Source organism: Diadema antillarum, unplaced genomic scaffold (assembly GCF_040938485.1).
Source record: "Diadema antillarum isolate AM-2024a unplaced genomic scaffold, OU_Dant_1.0 seq00001426_RagTag, whole genome shotgun sequence".
Classification (NCBI taxonomy): Eukaryota; Metazoa; Echinodermata; class Echinoidea; order Diadematoida; family Diadematidae; genus Diadema; species Diadema antillarum.
The window spans coordinates 491,570-510,532 of NW_027272178.1; the positions used below are offsets into that span (position 1 = coordinate 491,570).

Here is an 18,963-nt window from a genome sequence, read left to right on the forward strand (position 1 = left end):
CATGTTGGGTTTATCTGATTGTAAATATCTGATGCTTTGTTTGCAACAATATCATAAACAAACTTGAAGCGATTAATGGAGTTAGATATATGGGTAGTTTTCTTACAGAGTACTAGATTTTTTTTTAATGCTTGGTTTAAAGTATATTTTCTTTACGCAGTAATTTCTTTTATCTCTGGTCAAGGCCCCCACTTATCACATGCATAGATCTACAAATCCACTTGGCATACACCATACATTAAGCAACACCTAAACTTGGATGTACATTCTTCATCCATATATGATATCAAGAATCTACAAAAGATATTGAGTTTTGATCCTATATACACTATGACAATCTTGTACAATGAAAAACAGAACATGTAAATATCGTAGGCATACCACATAACCATATCTCAATATATACATTCAAACTGTGGATGATAACAAACTATGCACAAATCAAACCAAAACTCACCAATTACATGTACGATATCTTTTTCTTCTTCAGGGTAAAATTCAATACTGTCTACACAATGTCATGCAATACCATTACATACACAACAAATTATTGGTAATCACTCTCCAGCCTCTGAGTATTGGGCAAACAGTATGTAGCCAATATTATTAAGGCAAGTATGAGTTCTAACGTATTTGCTCCTCGGTCCTGAACAGTAGAGGGAACACATATCCACAAATTAACGCCTTGCAGGGTAGCTATTAACAACATATAATCAGGCCATGCGGTTGCGGACACATTGTTCAGCAAATTATATACAGAATGAGGAAAAATAGAACACTGTAGTAGCCTCTTCATAGTATGTAGTAGTAGTAGTAGTAGCTATTGTTGTTGTAGTAGCAAGTAGTAGTGGTAAACATACACCTGTTGTAGTAGTAGTAGTAATAGTAGTTTACTCAATTGACTATCTACACAATCTGTTTAATTATCTTTAAAAGTTACGAGATATTACAGGCAAGGAATACTGGGTACATCACTCTCTCTTTTTTTTTTCTCCAAATCACTAGATGGTTGAAAGGCCATGCAGCACATTTCACCTGCACTTTCATCAGTCTTATATATATATGTCTGCATACATGTATATGTAGGGAGTGCTTTGAGATATGTGGCACTACGCTAATAGTTCATTCAGGAATGACAATTAGGATAACTGACGAGAATAGAATTTCACTATAATAAAAAGAACTAGAAATGTTGCTATGGCGACTGATGCCTCCGCCATAATGCATGATTCTCCCAATAGGAGTATGGTACAATGTCTTCACAATGTGTGATGACAGTTTCACATGACTGGCAAAATACTGAAATGACAGGTTTGTCAGAAATATCTTGAATATTCACTTTCCTTGAACTAGGTTTGCTATAATTGTCGAAGAGTGCAGGTACATGTATTTGGGGAATTGAGGATTTTTACTTGACTTCTAACCGACCCTTTTCTAAGTTTATGCATTTAGTAATTTTCAAGGTATGAAGAAAGAGTGTAATTACAGTATAAGATACATATATTTTTTTTGCATTCAAGCTTGGCCTTTGACCCTTAATCTTTGACCTTTGACCTTCTGGCTGGAAATTTCCCAGAGAATCTCCATTAGGTAATACATGTATACATCAAGTTTTAAGAATAATAATGCAAGCATTGCATATACTAGTATATGACAGAAATAGTAAAATTTTGAGGATTTGACCTTGACCTTTGACCACCTGACTATTGACCCATGATTCCTACATTCCCTAGATAATCCCTGCCAGTCAGTAAATGCATATGTACCAATTTCCATGAAGATACATTGAACCATTTGTGAGAAAAGTGAAATTGCAACATTTTCACCTAACCTTTGACCTTTTGACCTTTGACCTTATATGACACGAAACTCTTTCTGGAGAATCTTTATGTAGTAGTACATGTCTACACTAAGTTTCAAGAAAATATTGTTGGGCATTGCATGGATATGGGGAAATAGCAACATTTTTAGCATTTGACCTTGACCTTTTGACCTTTGACCTCTTGCCAATGTCACTAAAATCTACTCAACTAATTGCCCCATCATACATCATCCTTGGACCAAGTTTGGTGAAAGCTGCTTCATCCAGTTTTGAGTTATCATGCAAACAGATAAATTTCAGGGTTTGACCTTGATCTTTGACCTTTGACCTCTGTCCAATTTCACTCAAAAACTAATCAAGTAATTGTCCCATCATACATCATCCTCGGACAAAGTTTGGTGAAATTTACTTGATCCAGTCTTGAGTTATCGCGTAATCGGATACAATTTCATGATTTGACCTTGACCTTTGACCTTTGGCCTTCGGCCGATTTTACCCAAAATCTAATCAAGTAATTGCCCCATCATACTTTATACTTGGACTAAGTTTGGTAAAATTCCAGTCAATGTTACTCAAGTTATCGCGTAAACGAATGCGGAAGGACGTACGGACGTACGGACGTACTGACGGACAACCCGAAAACATAATGCCTCCGGCACCACTTCGTGGCGGAGGCATAAAAACAGAAATAGATAAAAAAGTGAATCATTTGAAGTGGTATGCAACAAAGGGGTGTACCTTAACCCTTCACATAGGGAATGTCCTTAGCAATGAGTGGAAAACTACACTGTATACAACAATTACTGTAAGTTGATGCCAAGCACTGCTGGGGGAAAAAAAATGACCCTTTTCAAGTACACTTCTCAGATGACACCATTACGTGCAGGTCAGCAGCTGACTACGGGCAGAGTTCCACGTAGTTACCAGGAAAGAGTCCAGTTTGACCGTTGGAGATGCCCTCGTACCAGCCATCCTCATTCTTCTTCAGGACGTAGATGATAGCGCCCTCTTCGAACGTCAATTCATCCTCCCGGTCCGCAGCGTAGTCGTAGACAGCCACAACTGGAGGAAAGTGGGATGGGATAAAGAGTGATGTCAGAGAAATGAGATAGCACCGAGGTGTAGGGTGTTTGCATCACTCAATTAGTGATAAAGTGAGTTAACCCTATGAGGATGGACTGATTTTGCGACAACACACATTTCCAATAGACACCTGTCCGAGTATACTCGGGACTCCTTCTCAACGAATATATGGTCTCTTTATCGAGGGTAGGCTTTTCTGTGTTATCACTGCTCTACCAGAGGGCCCTGTCATTATCATTGCCCTAGCGCTGTCAGGTACCCATTTATGTGTCTGGGTCAAGAGGGACACGGTGGGTAAAACCAGCTTGTCCAAGGATGTAGGCACGTGATGAGATTTGAACTCGGGACCTCCGATTGCAAGTTAAGAGTCTTATCCACCATGCCACAGTGCCCCCACAGACAAGGCCATGGCAGTATGACTCTATCTCATTTAGAAGGGAAAGAATAGAAAAGAAACACCTCAGACACTACATGTATCCATTATATGAAATAACTGATTATGTTGTACTAAGTCAGACACATGTTTTTGAAAATACATGTACTTGAATCTGACCAGGATAGGATACGAGGATCATCCTCCAGTTTCATTTAATCCCTCATTTTTCCCCTCTTACTGGAGATCAACCACACTCACTTTCTTTCACAGTACATGTACTCAGAAACTGTACCACCACACGTCAGAGATATTTCAAGTAAAATACCCGCTGTGTAAACATATAGAATAGGAAGCAACACCACCTGCGTGTGAGGACTGGAGTATGGCAGCCATACATTATTTTTTGTCACCTGTAGTATTTCATGAGTGTAAGAATATCTCTGGGTACAAAAATGCCAAGTGTAAATGCTGTTGGAGCAGACCAATGAAGGGGGGGGGGATGTGATGCAATAATCAATACCTTTGAAAACGAGCACATTGCAGCGTTAATTTATGAATATACAGCTTATAATTTTTTTTTTCCATTTTTCTTAAAAAGAAGTGATGAAGACAGTGCTACAGCTTTGATATTGCATGTCATGGGGTATAAAGACTGAAATGTATCCTACATTTTGGCATTCTGGATGGTGAAAGCTGAGGAGCAGAGGGCTCACAATGAACAAAAGCCATGTAAGATTCTGTCAGACACAGGCCAAATTACAGTGTAGCAACTCTCCATATTATCACTGAGAGAGTATGGTGAATATACAAGTTGTATAATTGTGTGTCAGAAAGATACAAAGTACATGCATGAGTGACATTGGGGTTATACTGACTTCAGACACAAATAAGAGAAAGAAAGAAAAACAAGAGACCCGCGGGTCTAGCGCTCACCTGAGTATCGCAAGTTCACCTTTCACGCAGTCACTAATCTAAATTATTCACAGCTCTACCAAAATTTGACCAGGCATTCTCAAGTAGAAGATGTAAATGTACAATAAGGGCCCAAAGTTTTTAAGATTCCTTAATTTGGGGGGATTGGGGCCCCCTGGGGCCCTCTGGGTGGGGCATGGTGCCCATTTTTATAAATTGAGATCCTGACCCCCTAGGGATGCTACCTAGCTGCCAAGTTTGACGAAAATACATCATGAGGTTTTCAGGAAAGAGATGAAAATGTACAATTCAGGCCCCCATTTGTACCTTCCAATCCAACCCCCCCCCCCCCCCCGCCCCCAAGAGGGGCACCCCTGGATCTCCTATGAACAAACTTGAAACTACAGTCATTAATGTACTCACTCAGAATATTATCTTAGCTCTATAACTTCTGATTCTAGAGAAGATTTTTAAAGATTCCTTCATTTTGCGGGTTTGGGCCCCCCTGGGGGCCCCCTGGGTGGGACATGGTGCCCATTTTAACAAATTGAGATCCTAAACCCCTAGGGATGCTACCTGCCAAGTTTGGTGAAAATGGGTCATGGGGTTCTCAAGAAGAAGATAAAAATGTACAATTTAGGCCCCATTAGGACCCCTCCCCTGGGTCCCAAGGGGGGCACCCCTGATTCTGCCATGAACAAACTTGAAACTACAGTCATCAATGTACAAACTCATAGTATTAACTTAGCTCTATCACTTCTGGTTCTAGAGAAGAAGAATTTTACAGATTTCTTAATTTTGGGGTGTTTGGGCCCCCTGGGGGCCCCCTGGGTGGGGCATGGCGCCTATTTTTAATAACAAATTGAGTTCCTAACCCCCTAGGGATGCTACCTGCCAAGTTTGGTGAAAATGGGTCATGGGGTTCTCAAGAAGAAGATGAAAATGTACAATTTAGGCCCCATTAGAACCCCTCCCCACCCCCCTCCCCTGGGTCCCAAGGGGGGCACCCCTGATTCTGCCATGAACAAACTTGAAACTACAGTCATCAATGTACTAACTTATAGTATTAACTTAGCTCTATCACTTCTGGTTCTAGAGAAGAAGATTTTTACAGATTCCTTACTTGAGGGGGGGGGTTTGGGCCCCCCTGGGGGCCCCCTGGGTGGGGCATGGTGCCCATTTTAACAAATTGAGTTCCTAACCCCCTAGGAATGCTACCTGCCAAGTTTGATGAAAATCGGTCTTGGGGTTTTCAAGAAGAAGATGAAAATGTAAAAAGTTTACGCACGACGCACAACGGACGACGCACGACGCACGACGCACGACGCACGACGCACGCCGGACGAAGGGCGATCCCAATAGCTCACCTGAGCCTTTGGCTCAGGTGAGCTAAAAATAGGGGAAGAGATGGAACATGAGTGATAATATATTTCAATGAAATTGAATGTGATGTAAAAGAGTTTGCCTGATATATCACACTCATGTCATTTTTTTTTTAAAGAAGACGATATTTGATACAAGTTGAAATGTTCATTAACCACACATACTTCATACTCTAGAAACACAAAAACACACACAGACACACACATTCTGTGCACATATTGATGGTATGCCTTTCAAAAGCTTGCAAACATTGCACTATCATCATCACTGATGAATACTGGCCGGTTGCCACTTGTGTTACCAATATCAAGCCAGGATGGATATGAATTCTTCTTTCATGGAGTATACTTTTGCTCTTAATTGTTGAAAAGTTGCAATGTTATGTCATGATTATATCTATTTGTACTCTTAGGTATTCTAACATGGATGAAACAGATGTATACAGGTTGTATTTTTCATCAACTATACAATGGTATGAATACAAACAGCAAAGTTCTTGGAATGTCACATCAAAGCATGGACAGGCAGTGAGACAGATATGAACAATAGATAGATACAATTTTGTAGATGAGCAAGGACAGGGGATTTTTCTTTTTTTTCATACACAGTATGTTTCAGGGCACATCTTGAATGTGACAAAAAAATGTTTATGATTCTAAATCTTAAATGTGATTATTGCCACCGACACAAGAAGATGTAATTAATGCAGAAGAAATGTTATGATAGCAGTTTGTCACCTTTCACTGAATCATGACTACTGTATAGCATGGTAAACTCACAACAGAGCACAACTACATGTACATACAGTTGTAGAATATTGCACTATCTTTGCATTTTGTTCTTCAGAAACACTCTGAATATATGAATAAGTTTCTTTGCCGTTATGTACATGCATATTGCATTCATGTACTCTAGCTTCTTGAAAGTCTGAAAACTAAAATGAGAGCTATTACTGTTAAAGAAAACTAATCTCCATCTGCCAATATTTTGGTACTTAACTTGTATCTGGGGCTCAGCATGAAGCAAGCATATTCATGTCTTACTGCTTCAAAGCAAAATCTTCCACCCATTTCAACATGAAACTGAGTATGTAGCATGTATTGTGACGTCAGACACGGAGACAAAAGTTGTGCATAATCACACACAGCAAATTATGACTAGGAAAAGACAAACTTTACTTTACAAATTACATCAGATGTGAAAATAACAAATAAAAATAAATGAATAAAAAAAAATTAATAGTACTAACTCCTTTTACGAAGATTATGTAAGGTTAGCAAGTTTAATGTATTAGACTTCACACATATCTCATTGATTATTCTCCACGTCGCAATCCCCTGATGGAGCAGATACAATTTTTATCCAGAGCTATTGATTCTTAAGTCTTAATTCATCAGAGATTCGTCTCAGGAATACGTGGGGTAACATTCGAGAGTAACATCTCAGTTTTGTCCTTCCCGAGGTTGGAAGGACGAAATGTGGACAATTTCAACTCTGAACATCTATTTATAAATGCTTCATATGCCTATCTTGAACATATGAATCATTTGTCAGGTACATGAAGTAACTCACACACTTTGACAGCTGGACAGGAGATAGAGTAGTAGGTGCAAAAAGAACAGCACTCATCCAGAGGAATGTGGTGGGTGATTTGTGAAACATTGCATTCTGGTCTATCCCTGTTTTGAAAATGCTTGTGAATCTTACGCTTAGGCTTTCAATTGTTTGATGCCAACTTCAGACAGACAAGATTTGGCAGATATCATGATAATTTACAAATAAACCACTATGCTAAAGGGCAATTCCTGCAACTTTATCAAAAGACCTATCTTCACACATTCTGTGGCAATGAAAACTTTGTAAGTAATTCACTCACAGCAAAATAATAATGAATTAGTTTAGATTAAGAAGTGTTTTAATATATTCAATCTTTAAAAAAAAAAGTGTATTGTCAGATTTTGATCTGTTTGAACAATGACAGTTTGAAAAGCTACACCATCTAAATATAATCTTTCACTTGTTTTAAGGGGACTTATTCAGGGGTGTGCATTAGATTTAACACACCAAACCAGCTGAAAAGTCTGCTCTGTTCAGTTGGTTTTTCCCAGTCTGTGACAGTTTCATGACATTGATATTATATGGAGTGAAAAGTTCATTACAAGAGGAAATGGCCATGGTGCCAAAGGGTAAACAAGAGATTGTGACAAAATGAGTCAAGCGTAGAGATTGTAGAGTGACGCCCTTTATGACAGGGTTTGATGTATGACAGAAATTGTGGTGATCGGGAAGAAAATGTAAATCAGTGACAGAAAAGGGGGCTACTATACCTGTCTCAAGAAATGTTTCAGGAACAAATTGGCTCTCTTCTATGAAAGCACCAATTGCAAGAACCAGACAAGAGAGTTTTTTAGATCAATTTCACACACACAAATATATTCTTTCTATTAACTCCAAAGAAAACAATAGTCAGCAGAAATGTTCTCTAACATCTACAAACCAATAAAGATAATGAGATTGTTACAAGGCTTGAAACTGTATGAGAAGGTGTTTCAAACCCTCCATGGTTTGTACAGCTGTACATCTGTGTTTTAAAATTGCACTAGCATCTCACACTTGCTGTGCTGAATTATAATTTCCAGTCAAATGCAACTTCTGTTGCACACTGTATGATTAAAAATCACTCTGATTTCACATTGTACATGTAGTATCTGCAACAAAATACCTTGTCACGATATATCTCATCTGAGCTTTGTTGTGTAACTTTCAAGAAATGGATCTTTTTTCATAATGATGTAGAAAAAGGCTGCACAGCACAAGTAAACGAAAAATCTAAACAAAAGGATCACCTGCATATATCTGGCTAAACCTAACCACTTTGAAAGCTACAGGGCCCCATTTCATAAAAGATGTTAGGATGACAACTCTTGCTGGAATGACAACTTTCCACAGCAAACAGCCAATCAGGAAGCTGTATTCTTGTCGTTACCACGACAATAGTCATTCCAGCAAAGAGTTGTCATCAAATAAACTCTTTATGAAATGGGGCCCAGATTTCATTATTTGGTTGAATTCCAGTCTCAAACTTCATTCATTCATCCATCTATCTTCTTGTATGCCATTTTCACTATCATTATTATTTCCCTTTTTTTTTTCTTTTTTTGTTGTTGCAAATGGTAGCATTGTTTTACCTCAACAATTATCTTTGCACATGACTTGGGCGCTGTGGTTTACAAGGCACACATTATGCTCTAAAATCCTTTCAGATCATGTCCTTATTTGGGAACCAAAAGGGCATTAACTCTTTATATTTTCATTCATATTAATGCCGTATGCTTCAGAGCAACTAAATCTTTCCACCCTAGCGTAATCTTATTCTGAAGGTGGTCAGTTTCCCTCACCTTTCTCGATATACGACTGGGGCACAAACTGGTCATCCTCTGCTGCCTCAAAGACCGGGGGTGGTGGCATGACGGCGCTGTCGTGGACATACGGGTTTTGATCCATCGGTGGTGGAGGAAGATCACCTGGTAGGAGAATGAATGATGAGGAACTAACCTTTATACCTGCTGCCCCTGAAACAGAGTGCAAGTAAATTATTTTCTTCTTTTTTGTGGGGTAAGGGGGGGGGGGGAGGAGGCAAATTAGCAAGTTTTCATATTTGAGCAAGATTATTGAAGGCACTAGCAGTTTTGAAGGTTCATTACAAATGAGCTTAAAGCAAAATATTTGGGTGAAGGCAGTTGTTTACCCACAGTCACTTTGATCATCCTAATTTGTAATTGTGACCTGTCTAAGACTGCATCAAATACTTTGGGTGTTTGGGTTTCAGTTTTCTTTTCTTTCTTGCAACAGATCCATGAAAAGTTATAATTTGATAAAAGTTATTGTAGCTGTAGAAAATAGATAAGAAGGTGAGCTTGTCAGATATTTGTAAATTGTTATGAAAACCTGTCATAGAAATGAGAGAAGCAATATCCTGCATCTTATCCATACTGCGAGTGTTCAATATCACAGGCACCACATTAATGTAGTACTGAGTAAATATTTCTACATAGATAAAATATCTACGCTAACGGGGTTATCTTCCACATGCAAAACCGTGCTCCTTGTTACACTTTACACTGTATTGATTAAGAATGAGTCAACAAACTAACAAAAAAATCAATGACAAAAAATTTGAGGGCATCCTACACATACACGAATAAGAGATACACTGTGTACAATACATAGAAAACACTTCATGGAGAAACCAGTTACCAAACTAACTATTCAAACAAACAAGGAGGTAATAAGCATTGAAATAACAGCCCAAAGTAACAACTTTTGAGGGTGGAGGAGCTTGATTATTTATTTGAAAGTTGGGGTCCCTCTTGATTACAAAGACCATTACCGCACATACAACTGTAAATGTTAAAAAAGTGCTTCGTTTCCACCCCTACCCCCCCCCCCCTTACCTCCGCCAAGGGAGGAGGTTATGTTTTCATTACCGTTGGTTTGTTTGTTTGTTTGTTTGTTTGTTAGTTTGTTAGTTTGTTTGTCCTTGTACAAAATAACTCAAAAAGTAGTTAACGGATTTGGATGAAACTTACAGGAAAGATTGAGAATGACACAAGTAATAAACAATTAAATTTTGGTAGTGATCTGAGAATTTTTGGGGAATTTATGAAGGATTTTTGATATTTTGACAGGTAGGATCAATGAACTTCGGAGTTCAAGCTGCATATTTTTGAGGTTTTCAAATGCGCACTAAAGTGCATGCTCCAGTTTCTGCAGCTTGGCGAGGTGCGCCGCTCAGCTGAGGGTTTATGACGTAACAAAGGCTTCTATATTGGGAAATCGGGCGATTTTCAGCATGTATACATGTACCTATGGGTGTGGAAATCATTGATCTCTATGGAAGAGCTCAAAGAGCTTTTCCCCACTTGTGGAGAGGAGGAAAATCTCTTTGGGAAGAGCAAGATCATCGGTGGAAAGTAGTTGCTTGGCGGAGGTCTGTGCTCTCAGAGTGCTTTTCTAGTTGCGTTTGTAACATTTAATTACCAAAACAATACCACATTCCATTTTCACTGTATTAAACTAGAATTATCACTGAAGGTGATTAATACCCCCACCCCTAGTGTCGCTTTATAGTATGTGATGTCATGAGGGCAATGACTTTAATACCAAGTTTGTGCACTTGTCGAATTGGAAACAGAATAATTTCAGTTTACTGTACAATTACAGAGTTGACACTGAGTTCCACAAGGTTTGGGTAAAAAGTGTGGTTACCATGGCAATGCATTGTCTGATACAAACACAAGGGAAATTTTGCATATCTACACTGAAAGACCATCATACACACCAAATTTCACCTTCATAGATTAAATGGTTCAATTTGATACAAAAATGAGTGGTTACCATGGCAACACATTTTTCTTATATGAACACATTGGTGTCTTGCATAACTACACCTCCCGATCATCATACATACTAAATTTGACCTTAATTGCTTGATTGATGTGGAAGTTATTCAATCCACAAGGTTTTGGTAAAATTATGGTTACCATAGCAACGCTTTTGTCCGACAAATACAAAAATTATGTGTTCCACATCTATGCCTCAAGGCCATAATGCCTACCAAATTTGATTTCAATTGCTTAAAAACTGTGGAAGTTGTTCACTCCACAAGATTTCGAAGAAAACATGCGGTTACCATGGCAACGCTTTGTCAAGTACAAACACAAAGAGTGTCTTGCATAACTACACCTATAGATCATCATAGAAACCAATTTTGAAATTGAATGCTTAAATACTATGGAAGTTATTCAATCCACAAGGTTTTGGTAAAATTATGGTTACCATGGCAACGCATTGTCCGACAAACACAAAAAACATGTCTTGCACATCTATACCTCAATATCATCATTTACCCTAAGTTTCATTTAAATTGCTTCAAGACTGTAGGAGGAGTTCGCAACGCAAGATTTTGCAACAGACCGACCGCCCGACCCCCCGCCCGACCAACATCACGGTGATTCCTATATACCCCCTTCACACTACATGTGGCGGGGGTATAATGATAAATTTCCTATGGATACATTATGATGCATACAACTGCATACAATGATAACTGGAGATCCATATTAAAAAGTCTTTTTGTATTAAAGCTACATCATAATGGCCAGAGTTAGATTGAAGTCTGATACATACCTCCTATGTCTGCAGGTGGAGGGGGGAGGCCAATCTCACCATAAGGGTTAATTGAGTTACGCTGCTGGTCCATGCCACTTGCTGGGCCATGGCTAATAGCTTGGCTCAGCTGAGAAGCAAAGTCCATTGGTGGCTGAGGCTGCTCTGGCTGAGAGGGGGGAGGAGGAGGTGCTGGTGCAGGTGCAGGTGGGATCATACTTCCCATGGGGGGTGCTGGGGGTGCAGGGGGGCCCATGTGTGGAGGTTGCGGCTCCATGCCGGGGGGTGGTGGTGGAGGTGCACCAGGTGCCATGCCCGGTGCCATGCCCGGTGCCATGCCTGGTGCCATTCCTGGTGCCATGCCTGGTGGCATGTGGCCTGGTGGCATGTTGCCCATAGGCATGTTTGGAGGTGGCGGTGGTGCCCCAGGCATCCCTGGTCCGGGAGGAGCCGGAGGTGCCGCGGGCCCTGGTGCTGCCTGCATGTAGGCTGGAAGAGGCTGCCTGTCCCTAGTTGGTGCTCCCTGGGCAGGGTCACGAGGACCAACTCTACCAATGGACATATACTGTGGAGGCACCATGGGTGCCACTGGTGGGTGGTTGGGAATCTTGCGCCGTGTGCTGGAGTACTGTGATTCTGGCACAGTTCCCGGCTGGTAAATCGGAAGTGCCTCATATGCCCCACCGCTGTTAGATGTGGAGGTGCTCACTTGTGAGTCAGTGCGAGATCTACCTGAACCTGTGGATGGAGAGCTGAGTTTAAGACCATGGCCAATGTCATCCAGGACACTGTAGTCAATGGGGGTGGACTTGTACTTCATTTGCTTCTCTGGGTTGGCTGGCGTGATGACCTTGTGTGTGCGAGGACAGTTCTTGTTGGTGGTTAACACGCCTATTTCCCTTCGGGCAACTTTTTCCTTGTGGATGGCTACGTTCTGCAATGGCATTACATTTGGAAAGAGGGAGAGAGAGAAGGAAGAAGAGGAAGACAGAGGGGAAGACAAAACAAGAAAAAAAGAATCTGTTGATAACCACACTCAAGAAACATAACATGCTCAAGTTTATACGGATTAATACATTGCCCCTGAGAAATACTGTAAGTCTATGTTGCTATAAATACAGACTGAAATCATTCATCAATTACTGCCCTGTTTTGTTTAGAATTTACCATGATATGAAAGTATAATTTGTTGTGTTTTAATGCCAGTACAATCAGATGTAAAAAAAAAAACCTGTCAGAACATATACTGTCTCTTCTGCTACTTTATCCATTCTACTGATTTACAGCTGCAAATTATAAACAACAGGGGAATAAAATGACTGCATACTTAATGGCAACATCCACACAGATAAAAAAAAAGATCTTCATACGAGGACCTTTAAAATAAAAAGAAGGAAAAAATGCTTCCTTGAGCATAGCACAATTTCAGGTAAGCCAAGAAAGAGAGCGAGAGAGAAAAAAAAGTGTACCTACAGCGGGGCTGGACACTTTAACTGTTTCTTTGGTGACCTGTTTGGGCCACTAAGATCTTTAAATCTGAAATCTTGGTGGCCCTAAAAAGAAGTGTAGTGGCCCAGAATAAACGGAAACATAACAATCCATTTTGGATCTTAGGTGCTCGAATGGGCCACCATCAATTTTTTTGTGGCCCTGGGCCACCATTCATATCAAGCCCTGCTTAAAGGGATTGTACAGTTCTGGTTGAGACCTAATTTCAGGTTTCTAACATTTTTAGATGAGATAATGAGAAATCTCTTATAAAATATGAAAGAGCATGTAATTCTATGAGGAATTCAACGTTTATTTGATAAAAATTGGTTTTGAAATGGCTGAGATATCCAAAAAAGAGTGATTCTAATAAAGTGTGGGACCCACACTTTGTAACGACCGCTTTGTTTTACTTTGTTTTTGGATGTTTCAGTTATTCCAAACCCGATTTTCATCAAATAAATTTTGAATTCCTTTTAAAATGGTATGCTCTGTGCTATATCATAAGTGTTTTCTTGGTATCTCGCAAAAATTTAAAAGCCCAATTCTCATCTCCACCAATACTGTACTATCCCTTTAAAGGCACATGGTCCCAGTGGTTTAGTCGAATGCGTACGCAGGCGCACGGCGCAAGTTTCCTATAGAGACCTATGCTATCGACTCCTCTTTAGCACTTACGCTTTGACCCATTTCCCAGAGTCCGAAGAAGTCCGATCCACTGTAGTCAGTGGTCCGATCACAGTTCGGCTCATGATTCGGCTGAGGGGGATGACAGCTTTGGCAAACTTCTTTTGTGATGTCATACTAAGAAGCACGGATATGCACGCACCCTGGCATTACTACAGACTGCATGATGCGCAGAGAAGACAATGAAGGCAATGTTACCTAGCAACACCTACATGTTTTACTCTTGATGACAGCTCAACTTCGGCAATCTTCGTATCAATGTTAACGGTGATCGGCACTATCATTCAACAGCGCCCTCTACACTATCGGGACTACTGTGTGCACCTTTATAAGTACTGTATACGCCATATATTTCGCGAGTCTAAATTTTCACGAATAGGGACTTCACGACAATTTCGCGAGTGGTTGAATTCGCGATTGTGGAGTCCTGTACTGAACGGAGAATTTATATGCGTACGTCACATTCATATCGGCATTAGAGTCAATATTTTCGCGTGTTTTTAATTTCGCGAATAGCAGCTGACTCGCGAAATTCGCGAAAATAAAAACCTCGTGAAATATTCGGCGTATACAGTAAGCTTCTGGCTAGACTTTACCATGGAATGAATGATGTAAAAGGGAGAAGAGCAGAACCATGACACAGAGATACAATGACACAACAGCTCTCTCTCTCCAAACAAACCTGCGCTATGTGATTGATGCTGGATTCCATGTTGGCCAGCTGCGTGGCCTGGAGGTCCAACATCTGGAGCATACTGGTGGCCAGCGTGTTGATCTGGTATGCCACACTTGCCAGAGACTGGGTGGTGAAGTTCTTGGTCTCCTCGAGGGCTCTCCTCTTGTCGGTAGCCTGTAGTCAGTAATGGCATGGTGTAAATACAGAGGTAAAAAGCACAGTCTTAAAAGTAGATGAAGACGGCTGGCTAGCTTACACTGCATTGGTCATGTCAGCATTAAGGAGGTCGTAAACATTTTCTTGCAAAATGCAAATTTTGACTTTACTGTACAAATTGTACCAGCTTGTGTGTTCACCATTGTGCATCATATCTAATACAGTGTACTTAAGATATTATATACTAGTGTATACTAAATTCCTAACACCTCATTCAATTTTTTTGAAATTGTAGGGGAAAAAACAAAAAAGCCAACAAACTGAGAGGTGTATTGGGTGGAACAGTACATGATATGCTAATATATTTTACTTCATCAAAATTTCACATCTCCCAGTACTCCAGTTTTGTATTATTTACCAAAGTTTACAGCATACAATGTATAATACTAGGTGTTGACCAACTATGTGACATTGTAGATGCTCAAGTCAAGAAATGGGAAACAGAATTTATCATTGAATTCTTCAACATCATATATTTCCAACAAGATAACACTGACACCCCATATAGTGTAACCCTGAACGTTTTGAGAAGCCTATTAACAGTATACACAGCCCTGTTGCGGTACAGAAGTCATGACAGGGCTGTATAAACAGGGTCTAAAACACCAGTCTACTCTGTACAAGGACACTGAGTTTGAATTTATCACATCATATTTGTTACCTTAGACCCACTATGTAATACCTAAGCTAAGGATTGGTGTTATCGATATTGATGACATACACAACTTACACCTTACCAAAAATGAAGATTTAATGCTTCACTTTTTTCCGCACAGTAATCACTTATCATGCCATCGGAAGGGTCATTGCAAATGGCTGCTGTGCGCGCTGCAGTACACGTAGTACAAGGTCCGTGCAAAACTTTTAACACACACGGCAAGCTCCTTACAGAGCACTTGCCATTCATGTCAAAGCCATTATTTTGAATAAGTGAAGCGATGGTCAGGCTTTGTGGTTACGCTGTATGCTACATTTACACCATGTTCCCAGCAGCCAAGGCAACCCAGTTTGCCTGAAACATAGAGTGTCGTGCGTAGGTGGGATGTTCTCCTTTTTTTCCCCTCCCTCAGTAGTCTTGTTCATTCAAGCCCTCGTTTCAGTTAACATGTACATGTAGCTATCAAAAGCTGTTTTCACAGCGTCTGAACATGCCAGACCACACATATTTCCCATCGTGTCCCACGATGGACTGCCTCCCAGTTTTGTTATGGCCCAGTACATGCTGTCATGTTTTGTTCAGTTCATTCTGTTTTACTATGGCATTCTAGGTTTCTCATCAGCACTATGACTGCTGTGGCAACTTTTTTTGACAGTTTAAAAATCTGACACAGATTTCTAAGCAACTACAGCCTGTCACATTTGCCCATCCCATTCACCTGCATTGTCTATGTGAGTATAATGTAAAATTCATGGCAGAATGTAGACATTTTGAACAGTTTTGAAGCTGTGTTGAGGGTCGTCCTTTAAAAGTGTATGGAAGCATGTCAGACACTGTCTGGTTGGGCTATATGAAGAGCCAAACTTTTGGCACAAGGCACATCATGATTTCTAACATGGGTAGTCATGAGAAGTACAACTGGCTCTGACAACTAATAACTCGGCAAAACCCTTGGTTTAGTCCAAAGCTAAGCTTAAGTTGTATCACTGTTATACATTCAGTGAAATTTTAATCTAGTGAGGCCTCAGAGATAGACTCAGTCCCCTGACAGCAGCTGCTGAAAACATCTCTAGCAAAGGTTGAAACAGTGCCCAGGGGAATAAACATTCAGTATTTGTTTATAGAGTAACGTGCCCAGGTTTGGTACACTTACATGTAAGGGTTTTCGTGCTATAGTCCCAAAATAGATGAAGTCTTGAGTGTAAAGTGGAACATTGTGTATCAATATAATGACATTCTAAATGCATATTTAAGATACAAAAATTATATAAGAAATTTTGCAAAAAAGTTGGTTTTTATGATACCTTCTTTGGTGCCATGTTTGGCACAGCGTGTCCTTGATTGGTACAAACACATGATTTGTATGCGCTGTAATACAATTTCATTCATTTGCACACTTCAACATTATCACCCATAAAAATCATGTAGCTATACCAATCATGACACGGCGCTGTCTGGAGGCAAGGCTGACATTAATTACATACACATCTTTGTGAGCTCACTAGTCATTTGTAATTTGGCTGCTGTTGACTGAACATCATGACCAACTTCACTTGCACAAGAGATGACTATTCACCATTCAGGGCCCAACAACAACTGGTAAATAGCAGTCCAAAATGTGGACTGCCTCTTAACTCACTTGCTAATTTCCAGCTTGAAATCTAGTTTGGCAAAGGTCATGAAGAGCAAAAACTTGTTGTGAAGCTTTACTGCCTTGCTGGTCTTTGCTGCCCTGTTTACTGTGAATTTTAAGAGGTAACAGGCTGCATCTTTCAAACATGACATCCATACAAGGCTATGAATTATTTATTAGCTTCAATGTGTCAGAGAATACTATGCTGTACCAATCATGGCACTGTACCAATCATGGGCTCGTTACTCTAATGCTATTTCTCGAACAGGAAGTGTCTGTGTATGCAACTGGCAGTAGAAATACATGTAGACTATCTAGACCTCAATGTCATTGATCATTTCAATTATCATGTGTGACCAAAACTGGATCATAATGACATTTTGTCAGGAGCTGAAAGATGGGATCCGGGTCCGGATGTGTAAGAATGCCATTCTCATAAACTTGTCACTACAATATGACTTTTTAAGCCATTTCGAAGTCAAACAACTGTGCACAGCCCCCGATAGCCCCGCGACTGCCAAGCAGCAAAAGGGAAAGAGCATACTCAAATTGCATTTCTGTCTCTGGTCTGGCCAAGGAAGTTGGTACCTTGGTTGTCAATCCGCATTCTTCATTGGCTCATTTTGCCCTGCCAACCCTGGCCCTTTTACTTTTTCTATGGTTATTGTTATCAATGCCATTTGTAGTCAAAGTTACGGAGCGGAAACACATCGATTGTTCCAAGCCGTCATGAAAATCTAGCCTTTTACAGTATAATGGAGGATTAGAAATCAGCACACAGCCGAAACCGTCTTTCAGTTCCGGTACAATGGTATGGTTTCGGTAAAACCATCCCTCCCTGGCCGTGTAGAACTCCAGTTGGCTGAGTTGGGTACACAGCGCAGTTCAACTGTGTCACACAATACTCAAAAGATAACGGGTGGGACTACAATATAGGGTTCACAAAGGAAGAGTACTGATGATTTACCTTTAGATAGTTGTCCTCGCAATAATTTGCTACATCTTGAAGATTGTGGTGACTATCCTGCAGGGCCTGCCTCCCTGCAGGGATTTCATTCTCAAATAATAGTTCAAGTGTCGACATTTTGGCAATTTTTTAGCCAAAATCCTCGGTGAGATGCCAAACTTCCGTATTTAGAAGTGGAATTGTGGGATTGCTGGTCAAGGAGTGGCTCAAACTTCCTTGTTTACTAGTCTGCCGTACCAGACCGTGTATAAATTTAAGTGAATTTGATGAAAGATAATAAGCCAATTCGGAGTTAACCCATAGGCACTTTGGTCCAAATAGAGAACAAATATCAGGTAAGATCTTACTGATTGTATTCAAGAATATTATGCTCTAATATCCATCTTCTGTCGCACATGTATGATGCAATACAATGGGGTGGATGAGTGGTTACAGACTAAGGTAATCCATAACGACATGATAGATTACCATTTGCAAACTTAAATACTGATGGTGTATTCTACAATCCACTGTGATTGATTTATTCGTTTTGATACAGCTGTAATTTGCTAAATCAAATTGTATTTTAACCTAGGCTCCTATTTAAATAAGATGTACCGACTGTTAGGCAACTACTGTTGTCAGTAGCACATTATTTGTAAATATTCACTTTATACTGACTCATTTGCTAACTTTTTTAAATTCATTCATAAATTTACATTCTATGTATGTAGTTTATGAAATCTTAAAATACTTGTTTATTATTACAATAATGTCCACGTCCCACAGAACACAGTTCTGCGCCACGTCCACCCTTTCGTTTTTGATCGTCTTCTCAAGCCCTCTACGATGGTGATTACAGAGTCTGACTAAAATCCTCCAACTCGATCCCCGCTTTCATGGACAAAAAGGTTT

The 18,963-nt window shown here is 40.0% G+C and overlaps 1 protein-coding gene across 1 annotated transcript; it reads right to left on the reverse strand.

The window, feature by feature from the left end:
• Positions 1-1,185: 1,185 nt before the first annotated feature.
• LOC139709316 (abl interactor 2-like) lies at positions 1,186-18,237 on the reverse strand. Its single transcript, XM_071621271.1, has 6 exons — positions 18,070-18,237; positions 14,602-14,769; positions 11,766-12,678; positions 8,975-9,100; positions 7,904-7,942; positions 1,186-2,884 (listed from the first exon to the last, which is right to left on the reverse strand). Exons 1-6 carry the CDS (start codon positions 18,184-18,186, stop codon positions 2,721-2,723), a joined length of 1,527 nt encoding a protein of 508 aa, XP_071477372.1. The 5' UTR covers positions 18,187-18,237; the 3' UTR covers positions 1,186-2,720.
• Between the last annotated feature and the right edge of the window lie 726 nt (positions 18,238-18,963).

Excerpts from the sequence above, each read along its gene's own strand:
- LOC139709316 (XM_071621271.1), bottom strand. The coding sequence starts at position 18,186 with ATGTCGACACTTGAACTATTATTTGAGAATGAAATCCCTGCAGGGAGG. Across the intron at positions 14,770-18,069 it reads GCGAGGACAACTATCTAAAG|GCTACCGACAAGAGGAGAGC; the intron begins GTAAATCATCAG and ends TACTGACTACAG. Across the intron at positions 7,943-8,974 it reads CCAGTCGTATATCGAGAAAG|AAGAGAGCCAATTTGTTCCT; the intron begins GTGAGGGAAACT and ends GTGCTTTCATAG.